Raw genomic sequence first — 23,765 nt, forward strand, 5'->3', positions numbered from 1 at the left:
GGATGAGTTGGACTGCAGAGTGAAGGAAAAGCAGTCAACAAGTGCTCAGCATATGTGGGAACTCCTTCAAGACTTTTGGAAAAGCTTTCCAGATGAAGCTGGTTGAGAAAATGTCAAGAGTGTGCAAAGCTGTCATCTAGGCAAATAGTGGCTACTTTGAAGAATCTAAAATTTGTTTAACACTTTTTTGGTTACTAAATGATTCCATATGTGTAATTTCATAGTTTTGATGTCTTCACTATTATTCTACAATGTAGAAAATAGTATAAAAATAAAAATAAAACTAGAATAAGTAAGTGTGTCCAAACTTTTGACTTGTACTGTATATACAGTTGAAGTCGGAAGTTTACATACACTTAAGTTGGAGTCATTAAAACTTGTTTTTCAACCACTCCACAAATGACTTACTAACAAACTATAGTTTTGGCAAGTCGGTTAGGACATCTACTTTCTGCATGACACAAGTAATTTTTGATTGTTTACATACTGATTGATTGTTTACATACTGATTATTTCACTTATTCCATAAAATGATGCCATGGCTTTAGAAGCTTCTGATAGGCTTATTGACATCCTTTGAGTCAGTTGGAGGTGTACCTGTAGATGTATTTCAAGGCCTACCTTGGATCTCAGTGCCTCTTTGCTTGACATAATGGGAAAATCAAAAGAAATTATCTAAGACCTCAGAAAAAAAATTGTAGACCTCCACAAGTCTGGTTCATCCTTGGGAGCAATTTCCAAATGCCTGAAGGTACCACATTCATTTGTACAAACAATAGTATGCAAGTATAAACACCATGGACCCACGCAGCCGTCATACCGCTCAGGAAGGAGACACGTTCTGTCTCCTAGAGATTAACGTAATTTGGTGCGAAAAGTGCTAATCAATCCCAGAACAACAGCAAAGGACCTTGTGAATATGCTGGAGGAAACAGGTTCAAAAGTATCTGTATCTACAGTAAAACGAGTCCTATATCGACATAACCTGAAAGGCCGCTCAGCAAGGAAGAAGCCACTGCTCCAAAACTGCCATAAAAAAGCCAGACTACGCTTTGCAACTGCACATGGGGACAAAGATCGTACTTTTTGGAGAAATGTCCTCTGGTCTGATGAAACAAAAATAGAACTGTTTGGCCATAATGACCATCGTTATGTTTGGAGGAAAAAGGGGGAAGCTTGCAACCCAAAGAACACCATCCCAATCGTAACGGGGGTGGCAGCATCCTGTTGTGGGGGAACTTTGCTGCAGGAGGGACTGCTGCACTCCACAAAATAGATGGCATCATGAGGGAGGAAAATGATGAGGTTATATTGAAGCAGCATCTCAAGACATCAGTCAGGAAGTTAAAGCTTGGTCGCAAATGGGTCTTCCAAATGGACAATGACCCCAAGCATACTTCCAAAGTTGTGGCAAAATGGCTGATGGACAACAAAGTTCAGGTATTGGAGTGGCCATCACAAATCCCTGACCTCAATCCCATAGAAAATGTGTGGGCAGAACTGAAAAAGCGTGTGCGAGCAAGGAGGCCTTACAAACCTGACTCAGTTTCACCAACTCTGTCAGGAGGAATGGGCCAAAATTCACCCAACTTATTGTGGGAAGCTTGTGGAAGGCTACCCAAAACGTTTGACCCAAGTTAAAAGATTTAAAGGCAAAGCTACCAAATACTAATTGAGTGTATGCAAACTTCTGACCCACTGGGAATGTGATGAAATAAATAAAATCTGAAATAAATCATTCTCTCTACTATTATTCGGACATTTCACATTCTTAAAATAAAGTGGTGATCCTAACTGACCTAAGACAGGGCATTTTTACTAGGATTAAATGTCAGGAATTGTGAAAAACTGAGTTTAAATGTATTTGGCTAAGGTGTATGTAAACTTCCGACTTCAACTGTATATATATATTTTTTATATAAGAAATGTAAATATAATAATAATTACCCTACCAACTAACCCTATACTCATTAAATCCCATCACCTTATTCCACTTTGACCCCAAATTACTTCCCTGCCGCTTTCACCACAACATCTATTTTCTGTGATATCCATTCCATTTCTGCAGTACAGTTGATAACCATTGCTACGAATACTAAGAACCCAACCTTACTGAAGCATAAATCACTCATTGGCCTATCCCTCTGTGCTGGCACCACTCTACTATTCACAGGGTTACTCTCAGAATCCCCTCGACCCATACTCCTCTACTTTCTTCACTGCCTTAGCATACCTTCTGCACTACTTTGACTCTAGCCACCTCAACCAGCCTCTTTCGCACCCAACACTTCCGATCCCCACCAACATGGGCACCCCTACAGCTGACACACAACTTTATCCACCGAAACTACACAATCCTCTACCCCATGCCATCCTGCACACTTCCCACATCTTGGAATCTCCCTCCTACACACTGCTGTGACATGACCATAAACGTTGCACCTGAAACAGTGCAGTGCATTCGCCACAAACGCTCTAACAAGATAACTGATATATCATAACATGACCTTGTTGACTGAAAACTCAAAAGGACTGACAGTGACTCTTCTGTTTCACCACGCTCACTACCGGGTCTGCGTCGCACTAAACAGTGGGCGTCACAAACACTGTGAATCTTCAACTTCAATTGCTCCCCCTTCACACTTAACGCTACCCCAGAAAGCACTCCTTTCAATGATGCCCTGTTCCTAAGAGCAAAGCAAGAAACTGATCTTCACCCAAGTTGCGTCGCACGGAGCGCCTGCTCCCTCTGATTTGAAGAAAGTCCACTTCGGGTTAAGTTCCTTGACTCAACAGCACCCACCATCTTTTCCACCCAACCTGAAACCACCCAAAAGAATCTCACTCCCACTGGACCGAATGTATCTTTATCATAACTATGTCCATCAATGCAACTTGACACCAATCTTCCTCGACATACCCTCTTTAACAGATTCAAACCCATCCTCTGCTTTTTCAACCTCCTCTCTCTTTCCCTCCAATCCTCCTCCCTTAACCAATTACCCGACTTCTTCTGAAAATATTCAACTTTTCCAAGCCAAAATCTATTTTTGGCTTCCTCGAGAGACATGCTAAGCCCTGTCTTGCAGACGGGTCACTAGGAGTAGGGGTGTTAACCCCATGTCCTGGCTAAATTCCCAATCTGGCCCTCATACCATCATGGCCACCTAAACATCCCCAGATTACAATTGGCTCATTCATCCCTGCTCATTCATCCCCCTTCCTCTCCCATGTAACTATTCGCCTGGTTGTTTCTGTAAATGAGTGTTCTCAGTCAAATTACCTGGTAAAATAAGGGTTAAATAAAATTATAAATAAAGCACCCCCTCTAATTCAAACACACTACCAGGCCCATTCCCAGAAGAGCCGGGATTTTGTTTACCAACCACCCAATTTGAAATTTGCCCGTCATAAGTATCCAGACTAAAAGTATAATTAACTACATTTCACACAATGCATTGTTGATAGCCTCCCACGCAGCCTCAGTGCGTACTGAGCGCTTGCCCCATTCCCTCCTCCCTATTTTAACGCTAGTTAAGATGGTGGTTAGAGCGTAAAGTGTCTCTACAGATAAGAAAGAAAAGGGCAAAACATCTATCAAGCCTTTTGAATTATAGCGAAATAATAAACCTAACATAATCTAAAGTGTCTATCTATACAAATCTGGACAGTTCAGAGACATTAGCAATCCCCGCCCAATTTGGTGTGACTGTCCATTTGGAGTGGAATCCCTGTAATACGGACAGGGTAAGTGGCTAGCAAGCTAGCCCAAACTATTATTGCAACTGTCTGCTACTGATTTCGTGGCAAAATAGCATTAGCTCCATGGTTGCATAAACGAATTGATACATTTTCTGTGTCAATGCCATCCTTTGCATCGTTGTCTATTTGTGGATTTAATGAACTGTCAATGGTTTACTGTGTCGGCGTCTGTTAGCCAGTAAACTAACGTTAGTAGGCCGCAGCCGCTAGCTAGCCAAGTTAGCTAACTGCGAATGCCAGCCTAGATTCTGAAGTTAGCTTGTAGGCTAATGTTAGCCTATTAGCACTTTCGTTGGTTAGCAAGCTGTCACTTTGTATTCACAAGACTCCATGTCTTGTGAACTTTGGTTAACTATTTATTCAACCCAACATTAAGTGCTTGTCCTTTTACTCATCGACTTGAGTCTTATTTTATATTAGCACCTGAACGGCTTTGACTAGCTAATACATAATGTCATGCCGTGAACTAACATTAGAGAATCATTGCAAACCATTAGCAACATGCTAACGTTAGTTAGCTATCAAGCTGGTTGGCATAACTAGTAACTATCAGTCAGCTGACGTTTGCTGCTTGTTTGTACAGCTGCATCAGAGAGAGGATAGGGGCGCGAAGCCCTTCGTATTTAGGCTGTAGTTTAGCAACGGATTTTGAATTGCAATTCAACCAACTAGTGTTACCCTTGTAGCTAACGTTAGCTGGCATGTAGCTAGCTAGTTTGACGATAGATTTAGCCTACTTGCAATCAATAACTAGCTCTGTTTCAGTAACATCCCATTTGCAATTTACATCCCAGACAAGCGCAACCTCAACAAACCCCAGGATTCGATAGGCCTGTTTATTTGATCAACCTGTGATGTAATACAGTTGACAGCTACACGATAGAACGCCCTCCTACTGTCAAAACACCACCTCATTTGTTTGTGACTTCCACAAGCCACTACTTTGTAACAACTGCTAACACAGGCAGAAGATATTGATGGGCCTCATACCATTTAGCTTAGGCTACATGATAATAGGACATCCCGCTTTACCAGTACTACTAACTAAGTGAACAGGTCCGGTTTAGGCCTACATTTTGCATTGACGGTAGTGTGTACTTATTATGTTCTCCATTATTCACAATTTATATACTTCAGGAATACTCCAAATAGAGTTTCTGAGTAGCAATTGTGTCCATCTCAACTTTCTATCCTCTCATCCCTTACTACGCTCCTCCCTCCCAGCCCTTGACCAGCCGTGACATCTGCTCCCCCTCGCCGTGCCATAGGATGTCCCACAGCCCCGAGATAAAGGACGACTCCATGGAGTGCCCTCTGTGCATGGAGCCGCTGGAGATTGACGACGTGAACTTCTTTCCCTGCACCTGCGGCTACCAGATCTGCCGCTTCTGTTGGCACCGCATCCGCACAGATGAGAACGGCCTCTGCCCTGCCTGCAGAAAGGTACATAACCTATCTTACCCCTAACCCTGGCCCTTACCTTACCCTTCCGCTGGCACTGCCTCCACACAGACAAGAACAGCCTCTGCCCAAAAGTGAGGCTGGTGGTGCTGTCAATAAACATAGGTGTTATGCAAATGTGACATACAATCTAGTAGAATATTATTCTGTTCTGCTCCCAATTCTCCTCAGAAGGATATACAGTGCATTTGGAAAGTATTCAGACCCCTTGACTTTTTCCACATTTTGTTACGTTACAGCCTTATTCTAAAATTGATCAAATATGTTTTTCCCCTCATCAATCTACACACAAAATACCCCATTGTGAAAAAGCAACGCTCTTTTTAAAAATTGTTTACAAATGTATTAAAAATGAACAACGGATACCTTATTTACATAAGTATTCAGTCTAGAGGTTGGCCGATTAATCGGAATGGCCAATTAATTAGGGCCGATTTCAAGTTTTCATAACAATCTGTAATCTGCATTTTTGGACACCAACCATATTGCACTCCACGAGGAGACTGCGTGGCAGGCTGACTACCTGTTATGCCGAGTGCAGCAAGGAGCCAAGGTAAGGTGCTAGCTAGCATTAAACGTATCTTATAAAAAACAATCAAGCTGAACTTAATCACTAGTTAACTACACATGGTTGATGATATTACTAGTTTATCTAGCTTGTCCTGCGTTGCATATAATCGATGCGGTGCCTGTTAATTTATCATTGAATCATAGCCTACTTCGCCAAACAGTTATTTAACAAGCGCATTTGCAAAAAAAGCACTGTCGTTGCACCAATGTGTACCTAACCATAAACATCAACGCCTTTCTTAAAATCGATACACAAGTATATATTTTTAAACCTGCATATTTAGTTAATATTGCCTGCTAACATGACTTTCTTTTAACTATGGAAATTGTGTCGCTTCTCTTGCGTTCTGTGCAACAGTTTCAGGCTATATGCAGCAGTTTGGGCCGCCTGGCTCGTTGCGAACTGTGTGAAGACCAACTTCGCCAAACCGGGGATGACTTAACAAAAGCGCATTTGCGAAAAAAGCACAATCGTTGCACGAATGTACCTAACCATAAACATCAATGCCTTTCTTAAAATCAATACACATAGGTATATTTTATTAAACCTGCATATTTAGTTAAAAGAAATCCAGGTTAGCAGGCAATATTAAACCAGGGAAATTGTGTCACTTCTCTTGCGTTAATTGCATGCAGAGTCAGGGTATATGCAACAGTTTGGGCCGCCTGGCTCGTTCCGAACTAATTTGCCAAAATTTTAAGTAATTATGACATAACATTGAAGGTTGTGCAATGTAACAGGAATATTTAGACTTATGGATGAAATATATAAATAAAATACGGAACAGTTCCGTTTTTCACTGAAAGAATAACCATTTTGTTTTCGAAATGATAGTTTCCGGATTTGACCATATTAATGACATAAGGCTCATATTTCTGTGTGTTATTATGTTATAATTAAGTATATTATTTGATAGAGCAGTCTGACTGGCTCGTAAGTATTTATTCAAACAGCACTTTCGTGTGTTTGCCAGCAGCTCTTCCCTGTGCTTCAAGCATTGAGCTTTTTATGACTTCAAGCCTATCAACTACCGAGATTAGGCTGGTGTAACCGATGTGAAATGGCTAGCTAGTTAGCGGGCTGCGCTCTAATAGTGTTTCAATCGGTGACATAACTCGCTCTGAGACCTTGAAGTAGTTGTTCCCCTTGCTCTGCAAGGGCCGTGGCTTTTGTGGAGCGATGGGTAACAATGCTTCGAGGGTGGCTGTTGTCGATGTGTTCCTGGTTCGAGCCCAGGAAGGGGCGAGGAGAGGGACGGAAGCTATACTGTTACACTGACAATACTAAAGTGCCTATAAGAACATCCAATAGTCAAAGGTATATGAAATAAAAATGGTATAGAGAGAAATAGTCCAATAATAACTACAACCTAAGACTTCTTACCTGGGAATATTGAAGACTCATGTTAAAAGAAACCACCAGCTTTCATATGTTCTCATGTTCTGAGCAAGGAACTTTACGTTAGCTTTTTTACATAGCACATATTAAACTTTTACGTTCTTCTCCAACACTTTGTTTTTGCATTATTTAAACCAAATTGAACATGTTTATTTATTTGAGGCTAAATTGATTTTATTGATGTATTATACACTGCTCAAAAAAATTAAGGGAACACTAAAATAACACATCCTAGATCTGAATGAATGAAATATTCTTAAATACTTTTTTCTTTACATAGTTGAATGTGCTGACAACAAAATCACACAAATTATTAATGGAAATCAAATTTATCAACCCATGGAGGTCTGGATTTGGAGTCACACTCAGAATTAAAGTGGTAAACCACACTACAGGCTGATCCAACTTTGATGTAATGTCCTTAAAACAGGTCAAAATGAGGCTCAGTAGTGTGTGTGGCCTCCACGTGCCTGTATGACCTCCCTACAACGCCTGGGCATGCTCCTGATGAGGGGGCGGATGGTCTCCTGAGGGATCTCCCAGACCTGGACTAAAGCATCCGCCAACTCCTGGACAGTCTGTGGTGCAATGTGGCGTTGGTGGATGGAGCGAGACATGATGTCCCAGATGTGCTCAATTGGATTCAGGTCTGGGGAACGGGCGGGCCAGTCCATAGCATCAATGCCTTCCTCTTGCAGGAACTACTGACACACTCCAGCCACATGAGTTCTAGCATTGTCTTGCATTAGGAGGAACCCAGGGCCAACCGCACCAGCATATGGTCTCACAAGGGGTCTGAGGATCTCATCTCGGTACCTAATGGCAGTCAGGCTACCTCTGGCGAGCACATGGAGGGCTGTGCGGCCCCCCCAAAGAAATGCCACCCCACACCATGACTGACCCACCGCCAAACCGGTCATGCTGGAGGATGTTGCAGGCAGCAGAACGTTCTCCACGGCGTCTCCAGACTCTGTCACGTCTGTCACATGTGCTCAGTGTGAACCTGCTTTCATCTGTGAAGAGCACAGGGCGCCAGTGGCGAATTTGCCAATCTTGGTGTTCTCTGGCAAGTGCCAAACGTCCTGCACGGTGTTGGGCTGTAAGCACAACCCCCACCTGTGGATGTCGGGCCCTCATACCACCCTCATGGAGTCTGTTTCTGACCGTTTGAGCAGACACATGCACATTTGTGGCCTGCTGGAGGTCATTTTGCAGGGCTCTAGCAGTGCTCCTCCTGGCTGCTGGGTTGTTGCCCTCCTACGGCCTCTTCCACGTCTCCTGATGTACTGGCCTGTCTCCTGGTAGCGCCTCCATGCTCTGGACACTACGCTGACAGACACAGCAAACCTTCTTGCCACAGCTCGCATTGATGTGCCATCCTGGATGAGCTGCACTACCTGAGCCACTTGTGTGGGTTTCAGACTCCGTCTCATGCTACCACTAGAGTGAAAGCACCGCCAGCATTCAAAAGTGACCAAAACATCAGCCAGGAAGCATAGGAACTGAGATGTGGTCTGTGGTCACCACCTGCAGAACCACTCCTTTATTGGGGGTGTCTTGCTAATTGCCTATAATTTCCACCTGTTGTCTATTCCATTTGCACAACAGCATGTGAAATTTATTGTCAATCAGTGTTGCTTCCTAAGTGGGCAGTTTGATTTCACAGAAGTGTGATTGACTTGGAGTTACATTGTGTTTAAGTGTTCCTTTATTTTTTTGAGCAGTGTATTAAGTTAAAATAAGTGTTCATTCAGTATTGTTGTAATTGTCATTATTACAAATAGATAAATAAATCGGCCGATTAATCGGTGTCGGCTTTATTTTGGTCCTCCAATAATCTGTATCGGTTTCGGCGTTGAGAAATCATAATTGGTCGACCTCTAATTCAGACCCTTTGCTATGAGACTCAAAATTGAGCTCAGGTGCATCCTGTTTCCATTGGTCATCCTTGAGATGGACTCCAATCAAGTTGTAGAAACATCTATGGTAAATTCAATTGATTGGGTATGATTTGGAATGGCACACACCTGTCTATGTAAGGTCCCACAGTTGACAGTGCATGTCAGAGAAAAAACCAAGACATGAAGTCAAAGGAATTGTCCTAGACCTCCACCAATCAGGCCTTTACGGTAGAGTGGCCAGGCGGAAGCCACTCCTCCATAAATGGCACATGACATCTCGCTTGGAGTTTGCCAAAAGGCACCTAAAGGACTCTGACCATGAGAAACAAGATTTTCTGGTCTGATGAAACCAAGATGGAACTATTTGACCTGAATTTTTTATTTTTATTTTATTTTTTTATTTTTTTATTTCACCTTTATTTAACCAGGTAGGCTAGTTGAGAACAAGTTCTCATTTGCAACTGCGACCTGGCCAAGATAAAGCATAGCAGTGTGAACAGACAACACAGAGTTACACATGGAGTAAACAATAAACAAGTCAATAACATGGTAGAAAAAAAAGAGAATCTATATACAATGTGTGCAAAAGGCAAGAGGTAGGCAATAAATCGAATAATTACAATTTAGCAGATTAACACTGGAGTGATAAATCATCAGATGATCATGTGCAAGAAGAGATACTGGTGTGCAAAAGAGCAGAAAAGTAAATAAATAAAAGCAGTATGGGGGATGAGGTAGGTAAATTGGGTGGGTAGTTTACAGATGGACTATGTACAGCTGCAGCGATCGGTTAGCTGCTCGGATAGCAGATTTTTAAAGTTGAGGGAGATAAAAGTCTCCAACTTCAGAGATTTTTGCAATTCGTTCCAGTCGCAGGCAGCAGAGAACTGGAAGGAAAGGCGTCCAAATGAGGTTTTGGCTTTAGGGATGATCAGTGAGACACACCTGCTGGAGCGCGTGTTGCGGGTGGGTGTAGCCATCGTGACCAGTGAACTGAGATAAGGCGGCACTTTACCTAGCATAGCCTTGTAGATGACCTGGAGCCAGTGGGTCTGACGACGAACATGTAGCGAGGGCCAGCCGACTAGGGCATACAGGTCGCAGTGGTGGGTCGTATAAGGTGCTTTAGTAACAAAACGAATGGCACTGTGATAAACTGCATCCAGTTTGCTGAGTAGAGTATTGGAAGCTATTTTGTAGATGACATCGCCGAAGTCGAGGATCGGTAGGATAGTCAGTTTTACTAGGGTAAGTTTGGCGGCGTGAGTGAAGGAGGCTTTGTTGCGGAATAGAAAGCCGATTCTTGCTTTGATTTTGGATTGGAGATGTTTGATATGAGTCTGGAAGGAGAGTTTGCAGTCTAGCCAGACACCTAGGTACTTATAGATGTCCACATATTCTAGGTCGGAACCGTCCAGGGTGGTGATGCTAGTCGGGCGTGCGGGTGCAGGCAGCGAACGGTTGAAAAGCATGCATTTGGTTTTACTAGCGTTTAAGAGCAGTTGGAGGCCACGGAAGGAGTGTTGTATGGCATTGAAGCTCGTTTGGAGGTTAGATAGCACAGTGTCCAAGGAAGGGCCGGAATTATATAGAATGGTGTCGTCTGCGTAGAGGTGGATCAGGGAATCGCCCGCAGCAAGAGCAACATCATTGATGTATACAGAGAAAAGAGTCGGCCCGAGAATTGAACCCTGTGGAACCCCCATAGAGACTGCCAGGGGACCGGACAACATGCCCTCCGATTTGACACACTGAACTCTGTTTGCAAAGTAGTTGGTGAACCAGGCAAGGCAGTCATTAGAAAAACCGAGGCTACTGAGTCTGCCGATAAGAATATGGTGATTGACAGAGTCGAAAGCCTTGGCCAGGTCGATGAAGACGGCTGCACAGTAATGTCTTTTATCGATGGCGGTTATGATATCGTTTAGTACCTTGAGCGTGGCTGAGGTGCACCCATGACCGGCTCGGAAACCGGATTGCACAGCGGAGAAGGTACGGTGGGATTCGAGATGGTCAGTGATCTGTTTGTTGACTTGGCTTTCGAAGACCTTAGATAGGCAGGGCAGGATGGATATAGGTCTGTAACAGTTTGGGTCCAGGGTGTCTCCCCCTTTGAAGAGGGGGATGACCGCGGCAGCTTTCCAATCCTTGGGGATCTCAGATGATACGAAGGAGAGGTTGAACAGGCTGGTGATAGGGGGTGCGACAATGGCGGCGGACAGTTTCAGAAATAGGGGGTCCAGATTGTCAAGCCCAGCTGATTTGTATGGGTCCAGGTTTTCCAGCTCTTTCAGAACATCTGCTATCTGGATTTGGGTAAAGGAGAAGCTGGGGAGGCTTGGGCGAGTAGCAGCGGGGGGGGCGGGGCTGTTGGCCAAGGTTGGAGTCGCCAGGAGGAAGGCATGGCCAGCCATTGAGAAATGCTTGTTGAAGTCTTCGATTATCACGGATTTATCGGTGGTGACCGTGTTACCTAGCCTCAGTGCAGTGGGCAGCTGGGAGGAGGTGCTCTTGTTCTCCATGGACTTTACAGTATCCCAGAACTTTTTGGAGTTAGAGCTACAGGATGCAAATTTCTGCTTGAAAAAGCTGGCCTTTGCTTTCCTGACTGACTGCGTGTATTGGTTCCTGACTTCCCTGAACAGTTGCATATCGCGGGGGCTCTTCGATGCTATTGCAGTTCGCCACAGGATGTTTTTGTGCTGGTCGAGGGCAGTCAGGTCTGGAGTGAACCAAGGGCTATATCTGTTCTTGGTTCTGCATTTTTTGAACGGAGCATGCTTGTCTAATATGGTGAGGAAGTAACATTTAAAGAATGACCAGGCATCCTCAACTGACGGGATGAGGTCAATATCCTTCCAGGGTACCCGGGCCAGGTCGATTAGAAAGGCCTGCTCGCAGAAGTGTTTTAGGGAGCGTTTGACAGTGATGAGGGGTGGTCGTTTGACCGCGGACCCGTGGCGGATACAGGCAATGAGGCAGTGATCTTGATTGAAGACAGCAGAGGTGTATTTGGAGGGCAGGTTGGTCAGGATAATGTCTATTAGGGTGCCCATGTTTACGGATTTAGGGTTGTACCTGGTGGGTTCCTTGATGATTTGTGTGAGATTGAGGGCATCAAGCTTGGATTGTAGGACTGCCGGGGTGTTAAGCATAAGTCCCTGCCAAGTGTCACGTCTGGAGGAATGCTGGCACCATCCCTATGGTGAAGCAGGGTGGTGGCAGCATCATATGGTGTGGATGTTTTTCCGTGGCAGGGACTGGGAAACAAGTCAGGATCGAGGGAAAGATGAACAGAGCAAAGTATAAAGAGATCCTTGATGAAAACCTGCTCCAGAGTGTTCAGGACCACAGACTGGGGCGACGGTTCACCTTCCAACAGGACAACGGCCCTAAGCACACAGCCAAGACAACGCAGGAGTGGCTTCAGCACAAGTCTCTGAATGTCCTTGAGTGGCTCAGCCAGAGCTCGGACTTGAACCTGATTTAACATCTCTGGAGAGACCTGAAAATGGCTGTGTAGCGACTCTCCCCATCCACCCTGACAGAGCTTGAGAGGATCTGCAGAGAAGAATGTGAGAAACTCCCAAAATACAGGTGTGACAAGCTTGTAGTGTCATACCCAAGGAGACTCTTGGCTGTAATCGCTGCAAAATGTGCTTCAAGAAAGTACTGAGTGAAGGGTCTGAATACTACTTACTTATTTAATACATTTGTAAAAATTTCTAAACATGTTTTTGCTTTGTCATTATGGGGTGTTGTGTGTAGATTGATGGGGTGGGGGGCAATTGAATACATTTTAGAATAAGGCTGTAACAACAATGTGGGAAAAAAATAAATGGGTCAGAATACTTTATGAATACACTGTACCTACGGACAGGTGAGCTTACCTGTCTTTCTATCTCTGCCCCCTACTATCCAGCCGTACCCGGAGGACCCTGCGGTGTACAAGCCTCTGTCACAGGAGGAGATTCAGAGGATAAAGAACGAGAAGAAGCAGAAGCAGAACGAGAAGAAACAGAAGGTGACAGAGAATCGGAAACACCTGGCCAGCGTCAGGGTGGTGCAGAGAAACCTGGTGTTTGTTGTCGGGCTCTCTCAAAGGCTCGCAGACCCAGAGGTGAGACAGGACACGTACACACACACACACAGGGTCAGGGTGGTGCAGAGAAACCTGGTGTTTGTTGTCGGGCTCTCTCAAAGGCTCGCAGACCCAGAGGTGAGACAGGACACGTACACACACACACACAGGGTCAGGGTGGTGCAGAGAAACCTGGTGTTTGATTCTACAATATAAGCCTACTACATAAATATAGACACGTGTGTGTGTGTGTGTGAGTGAATCGGGGGTTGAATCGTGTTTTTTTTAACCCTCTCTTTTATAAAATGACTAACCGGTTTCTAGTTTTTCTTTTATGCAAATCTTGAGGCCCCCTCACGCCCAAAGGAAACGCTGGCATACCGAAAATGAAGATATTTAGTGAATTTCCTACCTAAAATGTCAAGACTGCTGCCACTTACATAGGCATACATTTTATGTCTATGCTATGGGCTGACTGTGGCTATCCCAAGGCTGGATATGAGAAACACGGCTCTTTGCCTAGGGGTAAATATGTGGTCCTCTGTAAGCTCATTTGGTAGAGCATGGCACTTGTAACGCCAGGATAGTGGTTTAGATTCCCGGGACCACCTGTACGTGAAGTGAATGCATGGCATGACTTTAAGTCTCTTTGGATAAAAGCATCTCAAATGGCATGTATTATTATTATTATTAGTTGTTACGGTGGCAAAATTCCAAGAACATTTTCCAAAATTCTCAGGTTTTCCAGAAATTGGGAAGCTTCCAACTAGGATTTCTGGAATACTTGTGTGTTATTTTCCCACATCCGTTTTAAGCTAAATGCCATAGGTTTCTTGTTCTATATGAAGTACATTCCATGTGATCTACTATCCCATTCCCTTTACAGTTAACCCATGCATGCTTGTTTGCCTGGGCAATGTGTTTTGCTGCTTCAATGAGCTGTTGCACATAGAGTACATAGTTTTATCGTAGATTACTTGACATCCACAGATGTGGGTGAAGATCAAAATAATTTAGAACATTGTTCTATCACACACACACATGCTAAATCTAAGTCCCCAGCTGTGCTTCAGCCATAACCTAGTTAGTGTGAGCGATATAGTATTTCATCTCACTATTCTCTTACTTGATCATATTTCTGGTCTACTGACCAAGGTATATTTGTCTTCCCTCCCAACTGTATTTATACAATTCTGTTTGTGAACAATTTCCCATAATGCTAGAGCATAGCACAACCATCCCTCTATTTGTCTCTGTTTCTCCACAGGTTCTAAAGAGGCCAGAGTATTTTGGGAAGTTTGGGAAAATACACAAGGTGGTCATCAACAACAGCACATCATATGCAGGTTCACAGGTAAGAGCGGGTTCCATGTGGCTCAGTTGGTAAAAGGCACGGACGGTCGTGGGTTCAATTCCCGCAGAGATGCCATACAAAAAAATATTTACACTGACTGTACTGTAAATCACTTTGGATAAAAGCACCTGCTAAGTGGCACATCATATGATGTGGGATTATTGAAACGTTGGTACTCTTTCGGTACCAGTACATGAAAAACGGTTCGGCGTTAGAATGTGTTACTTCTGATGTTTCTGTCAAACGTCTCACGTCGTCTACTGATTGGGAGAGGGGAGCTAACACGATGCCGGGCTGCAACATGCTAGCTCGTCTCTCATGCTGCACAGAAGTTAACACATTTGAATAATGCAACACGGCATGTAGAAATGTTGCAACTGCAAATAACTGTTCACAAAACATGGTCCATTACAGGCGAGAACACTTTACAATACAAGAAGATACCGGTAGCTTCCAACTTTGTAGGCTAGCTTTCCTTGCTAGCTTACAGCTGAAGTTAACATCAGTTCACTACCCTAGTACTTTGTTTGCGATATTATACAAACATAATGCGAAAAAAATATGCTGATTTTCAAAGCTAATTCTCACCTAAAACCATAGTCGTTGCCAAAAACGCCTCGTTTCCTCGGTGTCACATCTCTCCAGTCTCTCTCACTGTGTGTGAATGACGTCATTAGTCTTAGTACGAGCTTTTATAGAAGAGGTTGTTTCTTCTATGCAAATGTTGATCAGTACAATAAAATCATTCCCAAATGGAAGGGAATCGTTAGCCCCATGATATCATCCAAAACATGCGCAATAATTCAATGCAACACACACACACTCCTATTGAATATGTATTCACCTGTATTGTGAATAGGCCTAGGCATTGGCCTATTTTTTTATTTGCCCAGTTTATCAATAGAGATTTACCATTCAAATAAATTATTTGCATTATGTTATGTAGTTTGTTTTTACCAAAGTCAAATTGATTGTGTAATTGATTCGTTAATGCACACATGGCTGTCTCTGAAAAATCCACCACATTTCTAATGATATTGAACTCGAAACATCTGTCTGGTTCAAATGCCATCCTGTGACTTTGGCTAATATACGTGGGATTGAATTCAACAGCAGGTGATTTCCTCTCAAATGTAAATATGGAGAAGGGGACATGAACTACCTATTTTTTTTTACATTTTCACTGTTTTCTGATCCACAGGGTCCCAGTGCCAGTGCCTACGTCACTTACATCCGCTCTGAAGACGCCCTCAGAGCAATACAATGTGTGAACAATGTGGTGGTGGACGGTAGAACACTCAAGGTGTGAGACTTAACACACAGGAACAGACATTCAGGGCCAGTTTCCCCAGACACGGATTAAACCAAATCCTGGATTAAAAAAATCTCAATTGGAAAAATTCCATTGAAGGTGCATTTTAGTCCAGGACTAGGTGAAATCTGTGTCTGGGTAAACTGGTCCTAGAAGTATTTGTTGACTTTTTGTAAGGGATGCTATCAAATACTATATGACTTCTGACTTCGATAAGAGAGTATTATGCAATAGATTAGAGGGAACCTCAGCTGAAGAGAACATTCAACAGAATGTCATCACAAGTACATTTTCACTGAGCTTTCTGTGTGTTTTTTTTGTATTGCAGGCTTCTTTAGGCACAACAAAATACTGCAGTTACTTCCTCAAAAGCATGCAGTGTCCCAAACCAGACTGTATGTATCTACATGAGCTGGGGGACGAGGCGGCTAGCTTTACGAAAGAGGAGATGCAGGTGAACAAACATTTATTCTTCCTGTCTGTGTGTTTTGTTGGTGGGCGTATAGAGATGGTAGATAACTTGACGTCATGTAATTGTACTTGCCTGGGTGTCAGTAGGCCAGGGCATATGTGTCCTATGATGGTGACCAATCCAGTTTCCTCTCTTGGATCAATAAAGTTAATTCATTCAGATGTAAGGGGATAGGCTTGGCTGTTTTTTATATATTCTTCCCTTTAGAGATTTTTTTTGCGTCTGCCACAATTTTGTATCGTATGCTTACTTCAAATTACTTCAGACCTCCGCATGAGTGTTTCTTGAATCTAACCCGGGTCCCAGATCTGTTTGTTGTGTAGCCAACTCCTATAGTCGCTGCCATACAGTTGAATTGAGTTGGGTGCACAGTGGGAGCATTGTGTTATTGTTCACTGCTACAATGACTTAATGTAATGTTTGTGTCCTTAGGCTGGGAAACACCAAGAATACGAGCAGAAACTACTCCAGGACCTCTACAAAATGAACCCCAGCTTTCTACAAACACCAACGTGTTCAGGGGAAAAGTCCAAAAGCAAATCTTCAAATTCTACACAAAGGTACATTTTTAGTATTTTGGTTCTCCCCTTCTATCTTTTTCTTCCACACAGCATCCCTTGATTTGATGACATTGACCTTATTTGTCCGATAAATTAGGTTTCTGATTTAATTGGCGGTTGTTGTGTAGACCAGGGTTTCCCGACCTCTGTCCCGCGCCCCCCCCCCGGGTGCACTCGGTCCTGCCCCTCTTTCTTTCTTGCAGGTTGGGAAACCCTGGTCTACACCATGTATTTGCATATTTCTTTATTGCAGTTTGTGTTGTGTGCTTTTATTGTGAGACCTTGGGTGAGTAAGATCCATTGATGCATGTAATGAATACATTATTTGAATGGCAAATAAACTTGATATGTGAAACTTCTCGCCGCACACCCAAAGAGCAAATATTTGCGCTGAAGGCTGTGGCACCTACAGCTAGAACACCGCTGGCCACAGTTCTCTCTCCAAGTCTTCCACACGACATCTCTCTCTTCCATGCTGACCTCTTGTTTTTGTCAATTTCTCAACACAGACCCAGCAACGGCAAGGACGGGTGGCCAACACTATCGGGGTATGGTGGCAAACTGGCCAATGGGCTGTCAGAGGACAGGAAATCTCCTCCGTTGCTAGACTGCTGTCTGGACCCAGAGGTCATGACCTCAGACGGGTTAGGACTTGGCCTGGGGCTGGACACAGGGATGGGGTCTGGCCAGGGGACTGCCCTGTCCCCCTTCTCTTCTAATTGTGACAGCAACGGGTAATCTATAGTAATATAGTAGTACATTAGTGGGAAATGGGGATACCTAGTCAGTTGTACAACTGAAATGTCTTCCGCATTTAACCCAACACCTCTGAATCAGAGAGGTGCGGAGGGCTGCCCTAATCGACGTCCACGTCTTCAGTGGGTTAACTGCCTTGCTCAGGGGCAGAACTACAGATTTGTACCTTGTCAGCTCGGGGATTGGATCTAGCAACCTTTCGGTTACTGACCCATCGCTCCTACCCTCCAGTCTTATATTAGTGAGGCTGGGCTTTGGGCTGGACACAGGGATGGGCTCTGTCCCCCTTCTACTCCAATTGTGACAGTGATCCCGTTATTACCGTGACAGACATACAGGCCGGCTTGGAGTCGAGCTGAACAAAGCTGTACCGAGAAGACAAGGTTACACATTCACTATAGTTGCTGAAAAGGGCAATGTGAACAATGGAGTGAACTGAAAAGGGTATAACTCACGGGCCAAACTGGCCACCTTTTTTGGTCCCTTTTGTTAGGCCATGAACCACACAGCTGCGTAGTCTGATGCTGGTCTGTTTCTCTTTCCCTCTAGTCCCAGCGACAAACCTCCGGAATCAATAGGTATGGTGAATGGAGAGACTTTACAACAGGTAAGAAGACTTTTGCTACCTTTTTTTAGGTATTTTAACATGTAGAAGTAAAGTATGTTTTAATCATTTGAATGTCTTTTCAAGATTCTTCTGAATGTGTAGGTCATTACTTTATTACATGTTGTACATAGGGATGGTATTAGAGAAATGATTGTCATATCTATCCAGACTAGACTGTTTCTTCTCTGAGCCATTTTTAAAGGCCCAGTGCAGTCCAAAATGGGATTTTCCTGCTTTTTATATATATTTCCACACTGAGGTTAGAATAATACAGTGACAATTATGATAATGCTTTTTTTAGTGTAAGAGCTGTTTGAAAACACCGGCTGATATTTCAACATGTTTTGGTGGGATGGAGTTTTGGCCTGCCTGGTGACGTCACCAGGCGGTAAATTAGTTATAGACCAATAAGAGTTGTTTTCCGCTCCTCAATCAGTCCTAGCAAAATTCTTGATTGGGAAATTGCTCTTTGCTAAGAAGCATTTTTTAAATTTATTTTGGACCATTTTAATTGAAAACAATCACAGTAAGGTTCTTAATTGTTACCAAGAAATTATTTGATATTGACATAAAAAAAACGGCTGCATTGGTTGATTTCATTATGAATTATTATTGTTTACAAATGTTAGACATTAACGGTATCCCCACACTAATTTTGTCCCCTTATTCCTATTTCCCCTTCCAGATGCCTAACCGCGAGTCCCCTTCCCCTCCCCCGGGGCTGACTAAGCCCACCAGCAGTCTGGTGGTTCCCATCACTGTAGCAGACCTCACCGCCCGCTCGCCCTTCGAGGGGGCTGCTGCAGAGTCCCAGTCCCTGTTCTCAGACAACAGTAACTTCAGACACCCCAACCCCATCCCGTCCGGCCTGCCCCCTTTCGCCAGCTCGCCTAGAGGGGGATCCGACTGGCCCATGACCCCCGAACCACAGAGCCTCTTCGCATCAGGTGGGTTGTGTGGGGCAGAATCTCGCAGATGCACGAGCTCACACACTCCGTCACGGTTAAGAAACAATGCTTCCATTTAACAATGCCATTTCTGCTCCACTGTTTGAACCTTGTGCCAATGAAAACAATAGTTACACACTTGTCTCTCCTTGCTGTGGATTCATTTGACTAACGTTTCAGCTAAAGAGCCTTCATCAGGTTTCAAACCAATAACCACTTGCTAACTCTTCCATCCTGCTCTCTTCAGACACAATACCGGTCTCCTCCTCCACAGACTGGCAGGCAGCCTTCGGCTTCGGCTCCTCTACTAAACAGCAGCAGGACGACGACCTGGGCTTCGACCCCTTTGACGTGACACGGAAGGCCCTGGCTGACCTCATTGAGAAGGAGCTGTCAGTCCAGGACCAGCACAGTCCCCTGGGGTCCCCCAGCCCCTTCGGCCTCCACCACCCCGGGTCCCACCACGGCCTCCACATGCCCCTCTCCAACCCCAACCATTTCCCCAGCAGCATTGGACCTCCACCCCGCCTCTCTCAGCTTCACCACAGGCACATTTCTAGCTCCTTTAGTTTCCCTGGTTCCCAGAGTCAGAGCAGTCATCATGGTGGAAGTCCGGCTGCCCAGGCCGCTGCAGCTCGGCATACCTGGATGGGCATGCCTCCCTCGGCACGCAGCAATAACCACCTCCTCTCACACTTGAACCACTCGGCCAATGCTGGAGGAGGACATAGCAACTTCCTGGACTTGAGCATGCCTCCTCAGCACCACAGTCACAATACAGGGTTGGGAGGGATCCCCATGTCAGGTAGGATACCCTGGGGTCTGTTTTCTGGGAGTATTGGGGTCAGTTATGTCCTGTGTTAAATGGAATTGACCCTAGTTGAGTCGGGTTTAGCACAATCTCTTCAGTATGAACGTACAAGCATTGAATGTCAAAACCTATGTAATCGTTTTGCCTGTTTTGATCATGTCATATTGACCTTGCGAGAAACATATTACATGCAGATGCATTTCTGTGTTTTGGCCTGTGAAGACAAATCTATATTAAATGTCTTATCTACCGTTTATCTTTTTACAGAAGCAAAGCAGCACTCATTATGTTCTCACTTATCTCTAATGAAATGTCTTTTTTTCTCTCTGCAGAAAACAGCAGTTCTATAGACGGCCTCAATGTGAAAGAATGGCAGGACGGTTTGAGAGCTCTCCTCCCCAACATCAACATCAACTTCGGGGGTCTCCCCAACTCCTCCTCCTCTTCCTCTTCCTCCTCTTCCTCCAGTATGAACCACATGGGGGGTCCTGGGGGGCTAAACGGGCCAGGGGGACTCTCACACAGTCTCAGCTGGGACGGTACGGCCAGCTGGATGGACCCAGCTATCATCACAGGTAGTGAGTAACTTTACATTTGTTTATTATAAACAAAAGTTTTGTTTTTTGCCCTAGCACTACACAGCTGATTCAAATTGTCTGTAGATTCTGGTTGGTAGTGAGATCATCTACTCTCTCCATTCACCTCTTTCTCTCCTCAGGCATCCCAGCCTCAGCAGGTAGCAGTTTAGACTGTCTCCAGGAGGACCAGAACCCTCCCCACTGGCTCAAATCCCTCCAGGCCCTGACTGAGATGGACGGCCCTGCACTGCCATCACTCCCCCAGCAGCCCCAGAACCAGCAGCACCAGTCCCTCCACCACAGCCACCACCATGGCCTCCTAGACCAGGCCTCCTCACACCCACACCTCCACCACAGAGCAGGCTCTGGTTGGGCCCCCTACCTGCCCGGCCTGACCCAGCCCACACACACCAACCCCAGCCAATTCCACAGCCCTCCCCCAGGCTTCCAGACAGCCTTCAGACCCCCAGGCCAAAGCGCCACAGAGTTGCTACAGAGCGCCGCCGCCGGGGACCGCCACTAAACTAAAGACAGATTACAGCAGACTACCCCCGACCCATGTCGTAATCCCGATCCCCAATGCAATACAGATACAGTACACACACTAATCTGCAGATTATCAGATTATGAAAATGATTAACAAAATAACAAGCCTTTCTTTTTCTTTCTCCCTCCTTTTTTTCTATTCTAAAGCCCTATTTGTTTTGGTTTTCGTGGCACATGACATGAATGACCTGTTAACCCTTTTTGTCTGCTACTGACCGACCCCACTGAGCTCCAGTAGTCAGGCTCGTCTTCAGTAGGATGCACCGTAGTCAAACGTTTTCAAACGGAAAGGAGCGTTTCTTATTGGGCAGATAAGTCCATGTAAGTCCCTCGCGGTTTTCTTTTGTTTGGTGCATAATGAACACGACCCAGGTGAATTGTTTGGGATCAGACCGGTGCTGACTACTCTGAGCTTCACGTGGAGTCTGTCCGTGTGATCTAGACGAGCACAGAGAATAGGAGCAGTGATACATTTTGTGACACCCAAGACGATAACTCCAAATGTACAGGAATCAAGATTAGCTTAACGGGAGTCATTTTTAAGAAGTACATTTATGATTAAATATGAAACCTGTAGGTAAATCGGCGTGAAAAAAATTACTCTTTTGAGAATGAAGCAACAAACTGAATAGTGAATCTGCTCTTAAAGCTTTGCCCCAAGGGCCCTCATCCTCCCCACTTTGATTAAAACAGGAGACTGAATGAAACGGTTAACACTCACGCGATGCAGAGAAGCTTTAAGGCGAACTTTAACTTTAAGGCAAAAATTATACCAAATGCCTTAGTCTGATTAAGAGGAGGTGGGATTGAGAATCTTTAGAGAAAAGCATGGGTAAAAATGACTTCAGGCTTGTTTTAATTGTTTCAGATGACAGAAAATGATGCAGACAGAGATGGGTCACAGATGGATATAATGTTAGGATGTGGGAGTTGAGGGCACAGCCAAGCCAATCTGCTTCGGGTTCCCTGTTAGGCAGGGTCACAATGGTCACGTTCCAGGCTGACAATATTGCAGTCACGCTGCACTCACGCAGAAACCAATGGTCATCGACTTTGCTGACCGGTGTCAGTCTGCTATATCATATGCGGTTAACTGGTATAACTGATTAGCTATACCTGATTAACTAGTTAGCTGATACACCGCCTTGTGAGATACAGGCATTGTGAGATCTGGCAGGCAACTGCAATGTAGTCTGCCTGGAATGCACCCCAATGGCCTGTCTTGTACAGGTCATTAAAACCCACTTTCCCTTTGGGGTCAGGGGTCATGGTGCCCCATCCTGTAGTAGAGGCAAGATTCAGTTCGACCTCTGTATCAGAGGATGGAGCACTGCCTAACTGGGGGACTGACTGCCGGGGTCGGAAGAATAATAATTAGTCTCACGACTATTCTCAGATTGGAAGACGAATAGGCCTAGCTAGTCTCAAGATACCAGACCTCAGCACGTTACATGCTAGTTTTGGGGAAACTAAGAATGGCTGGAGTGGAGGCCAAAAAAATGAAGAACCATATTTAAAGGAAAAGACCCCAAAATGATATTTTGATATCATTTCAGTAGTCGATTGTTGAAGTCCCAAAAATGTTTTGCATGGCAGCAATCACGTTTTTAAGATTAACTTTCAAAATACATAAATACAGCTGTTATGATGCTTTTTTTTATTATCATAAGATGAAGCAAAATGCATCATACCGGCTGTTTTTCTGTATTTTGAAAGTTTGGGACTGTATCAGCAGTGGACTGAATGTTTTGGGGTGGGATTTTACTTTAAAGACTGTTGTAGGGAAGATGTAGGCTAATAATGGGACGTCCTAAGATGTAAGGTTTGGTCTGATACGCACAGTGCCACTGTGTGGCAACTACAGTAGCTAAACCCTTATCGGGAAAGTCACAAGAAGACCCAGCAGGTAAATGATGAAAGGCTTCCTACATGTCACGATATCCTGACGTGCACCTGTAGAAAAAGAGTGAGAATTTAAATAATGTAATGCGATATCGGAGATAGTGTGAAAGGAACGTGCTAGAAGACAACGACAAACGACGGTTAGCAATTTAATCCAAGGAGCGCTCTGCCTTTCTCTGGGCCTTGAGAATGAGTAACCTCCCTTCACGGCCTTTTATTTTTAAGTGTTAACTCCATAATATCTACATCTTTATCTCTCTCTTTCTGACTCGCTCTCTTTCTCTCTCCTGCTATCCCCTATTAAAACAGTATTCACGATAAACATGAACTGATCCAGGATGAAACCAACAATCAGTCATACTACTGTGGTTTTTTTTAACATGATGCTGAGATATAAAACACATTGAGGAGCTTAAAGGAATTGAACTGTCCACTGCCCGTCTGGAAAAACAAACATTAAATAAAATGAAAAACCCAGTGCTCGAGTTGGCTCTTTTTTGTTGTTTCAGAGATTCACCCTATCTCACGTTTTCAATGTTTTTTTCCCACGTTTTGTTTTCTTCATTCGAGTTCAAGTATTACACAGGCTGTTCTAAACTGTCATAACTTGTAACACTGGCTATATCAACAATTCCCAGGGTCTTGTTAGTTTTCTGGACACAGATTAAGCCTAGTCTTGGACTAAAAAAATGTATGTCAATGGAGAATTTCCATTGAGCAATCTTTCTAGTCCAGGATTAGACTTG

At 44.3% G+C, this 23,765-nt stretch overlaps 1 protein-coding gene across 2 annotated transcripts; it reads left to right on the forward strand.

Moving 5' to 3' along the window:
* The first annotated feature begins 3,509 nt into the window (after positions 1 to 3,509).
* On the forward strand, positions 3,510 to 23,496 carry LOC139540361 (CCR4-NOT transcription complex subunit 4-like). 2 transcript variants are annotated; one of them, XM_071344143.1, is made up of 13 exons: positions 3,510 to 3,747; positions 4,987 to 5,205; positions 13,016 to 13,213; positions 14,442 to 14,528; positions 15,730 to 15,831; positions 16,169 to 16,294; positions 16,745 to 16,872; positions 17,382 to 17,606; positions 18,178 to 18,235; positions 18,921 to 19,182; positions 19,430 to 19,987; positions 20,326 to 20,571; positions 20,712 to 23,496. In XM_071344143.1, the coding sequence occupies exons 2-13, from the start codon at positions 5,032 to 5,034 to the stop codon at positions 21,092 to 21,094; spliced, it is 2,547 nt and encodes an 848-aa protein (XP_071200244.1). In that variant the 5' UTR covers positions 3,510 to 3,747; positions 4,987 to 5,031; the 3' UTR covers positions 21,095 to 23,496. The 2 variants fall into 2 exon arrangements, with proteins under 2 accessions (XP_071200244.1, XP_071200245.1); XM_071344144.1 differs by having other exon boundaries at positions 20,326 to 20,568.
* The last annotated feature ends 269 nt before the right edge of the window (positions 23,497 to 23,765 follow it).

Source organism: Salvelinus alpinus, chromosome 15, assembly GCF_045679555.1.
Source record: "Salvelinus alpinus chromosome 15, SLU_Salpinus.1, whole genome shotgun sequence".
NCBI classification, from domain to species: Eukaryota; Metazoa; Chordata; class Actinopteri; order Salmoniformes; family Salmonidae; genus Salvelinus; species Salvelinus alpinus.

Coding starts and splice junctions, on each gene's coding strand:
- LOC139540361 (XM_071344143.1), top strand. CDS start 5,032: ATGTCCCACAGCCCCGAGATAAAGGACGACTCCATGGAGTGCCCTCTG. Junction 18,236..18,920: donor ATGGAGAGACTTTACAACAG/GTAAGAAGACTT, acceptor TTCCCCTTCCAG/ATGCCTAACCGCGAGTCCCC. Junction 19,183..19,429: donor ACAGAGCCTCTTCGCATCAG/GTGGGTTGTGTG, acceptor TGCTCTCTTCAG/ACACAATACCGGTCTCCTCC.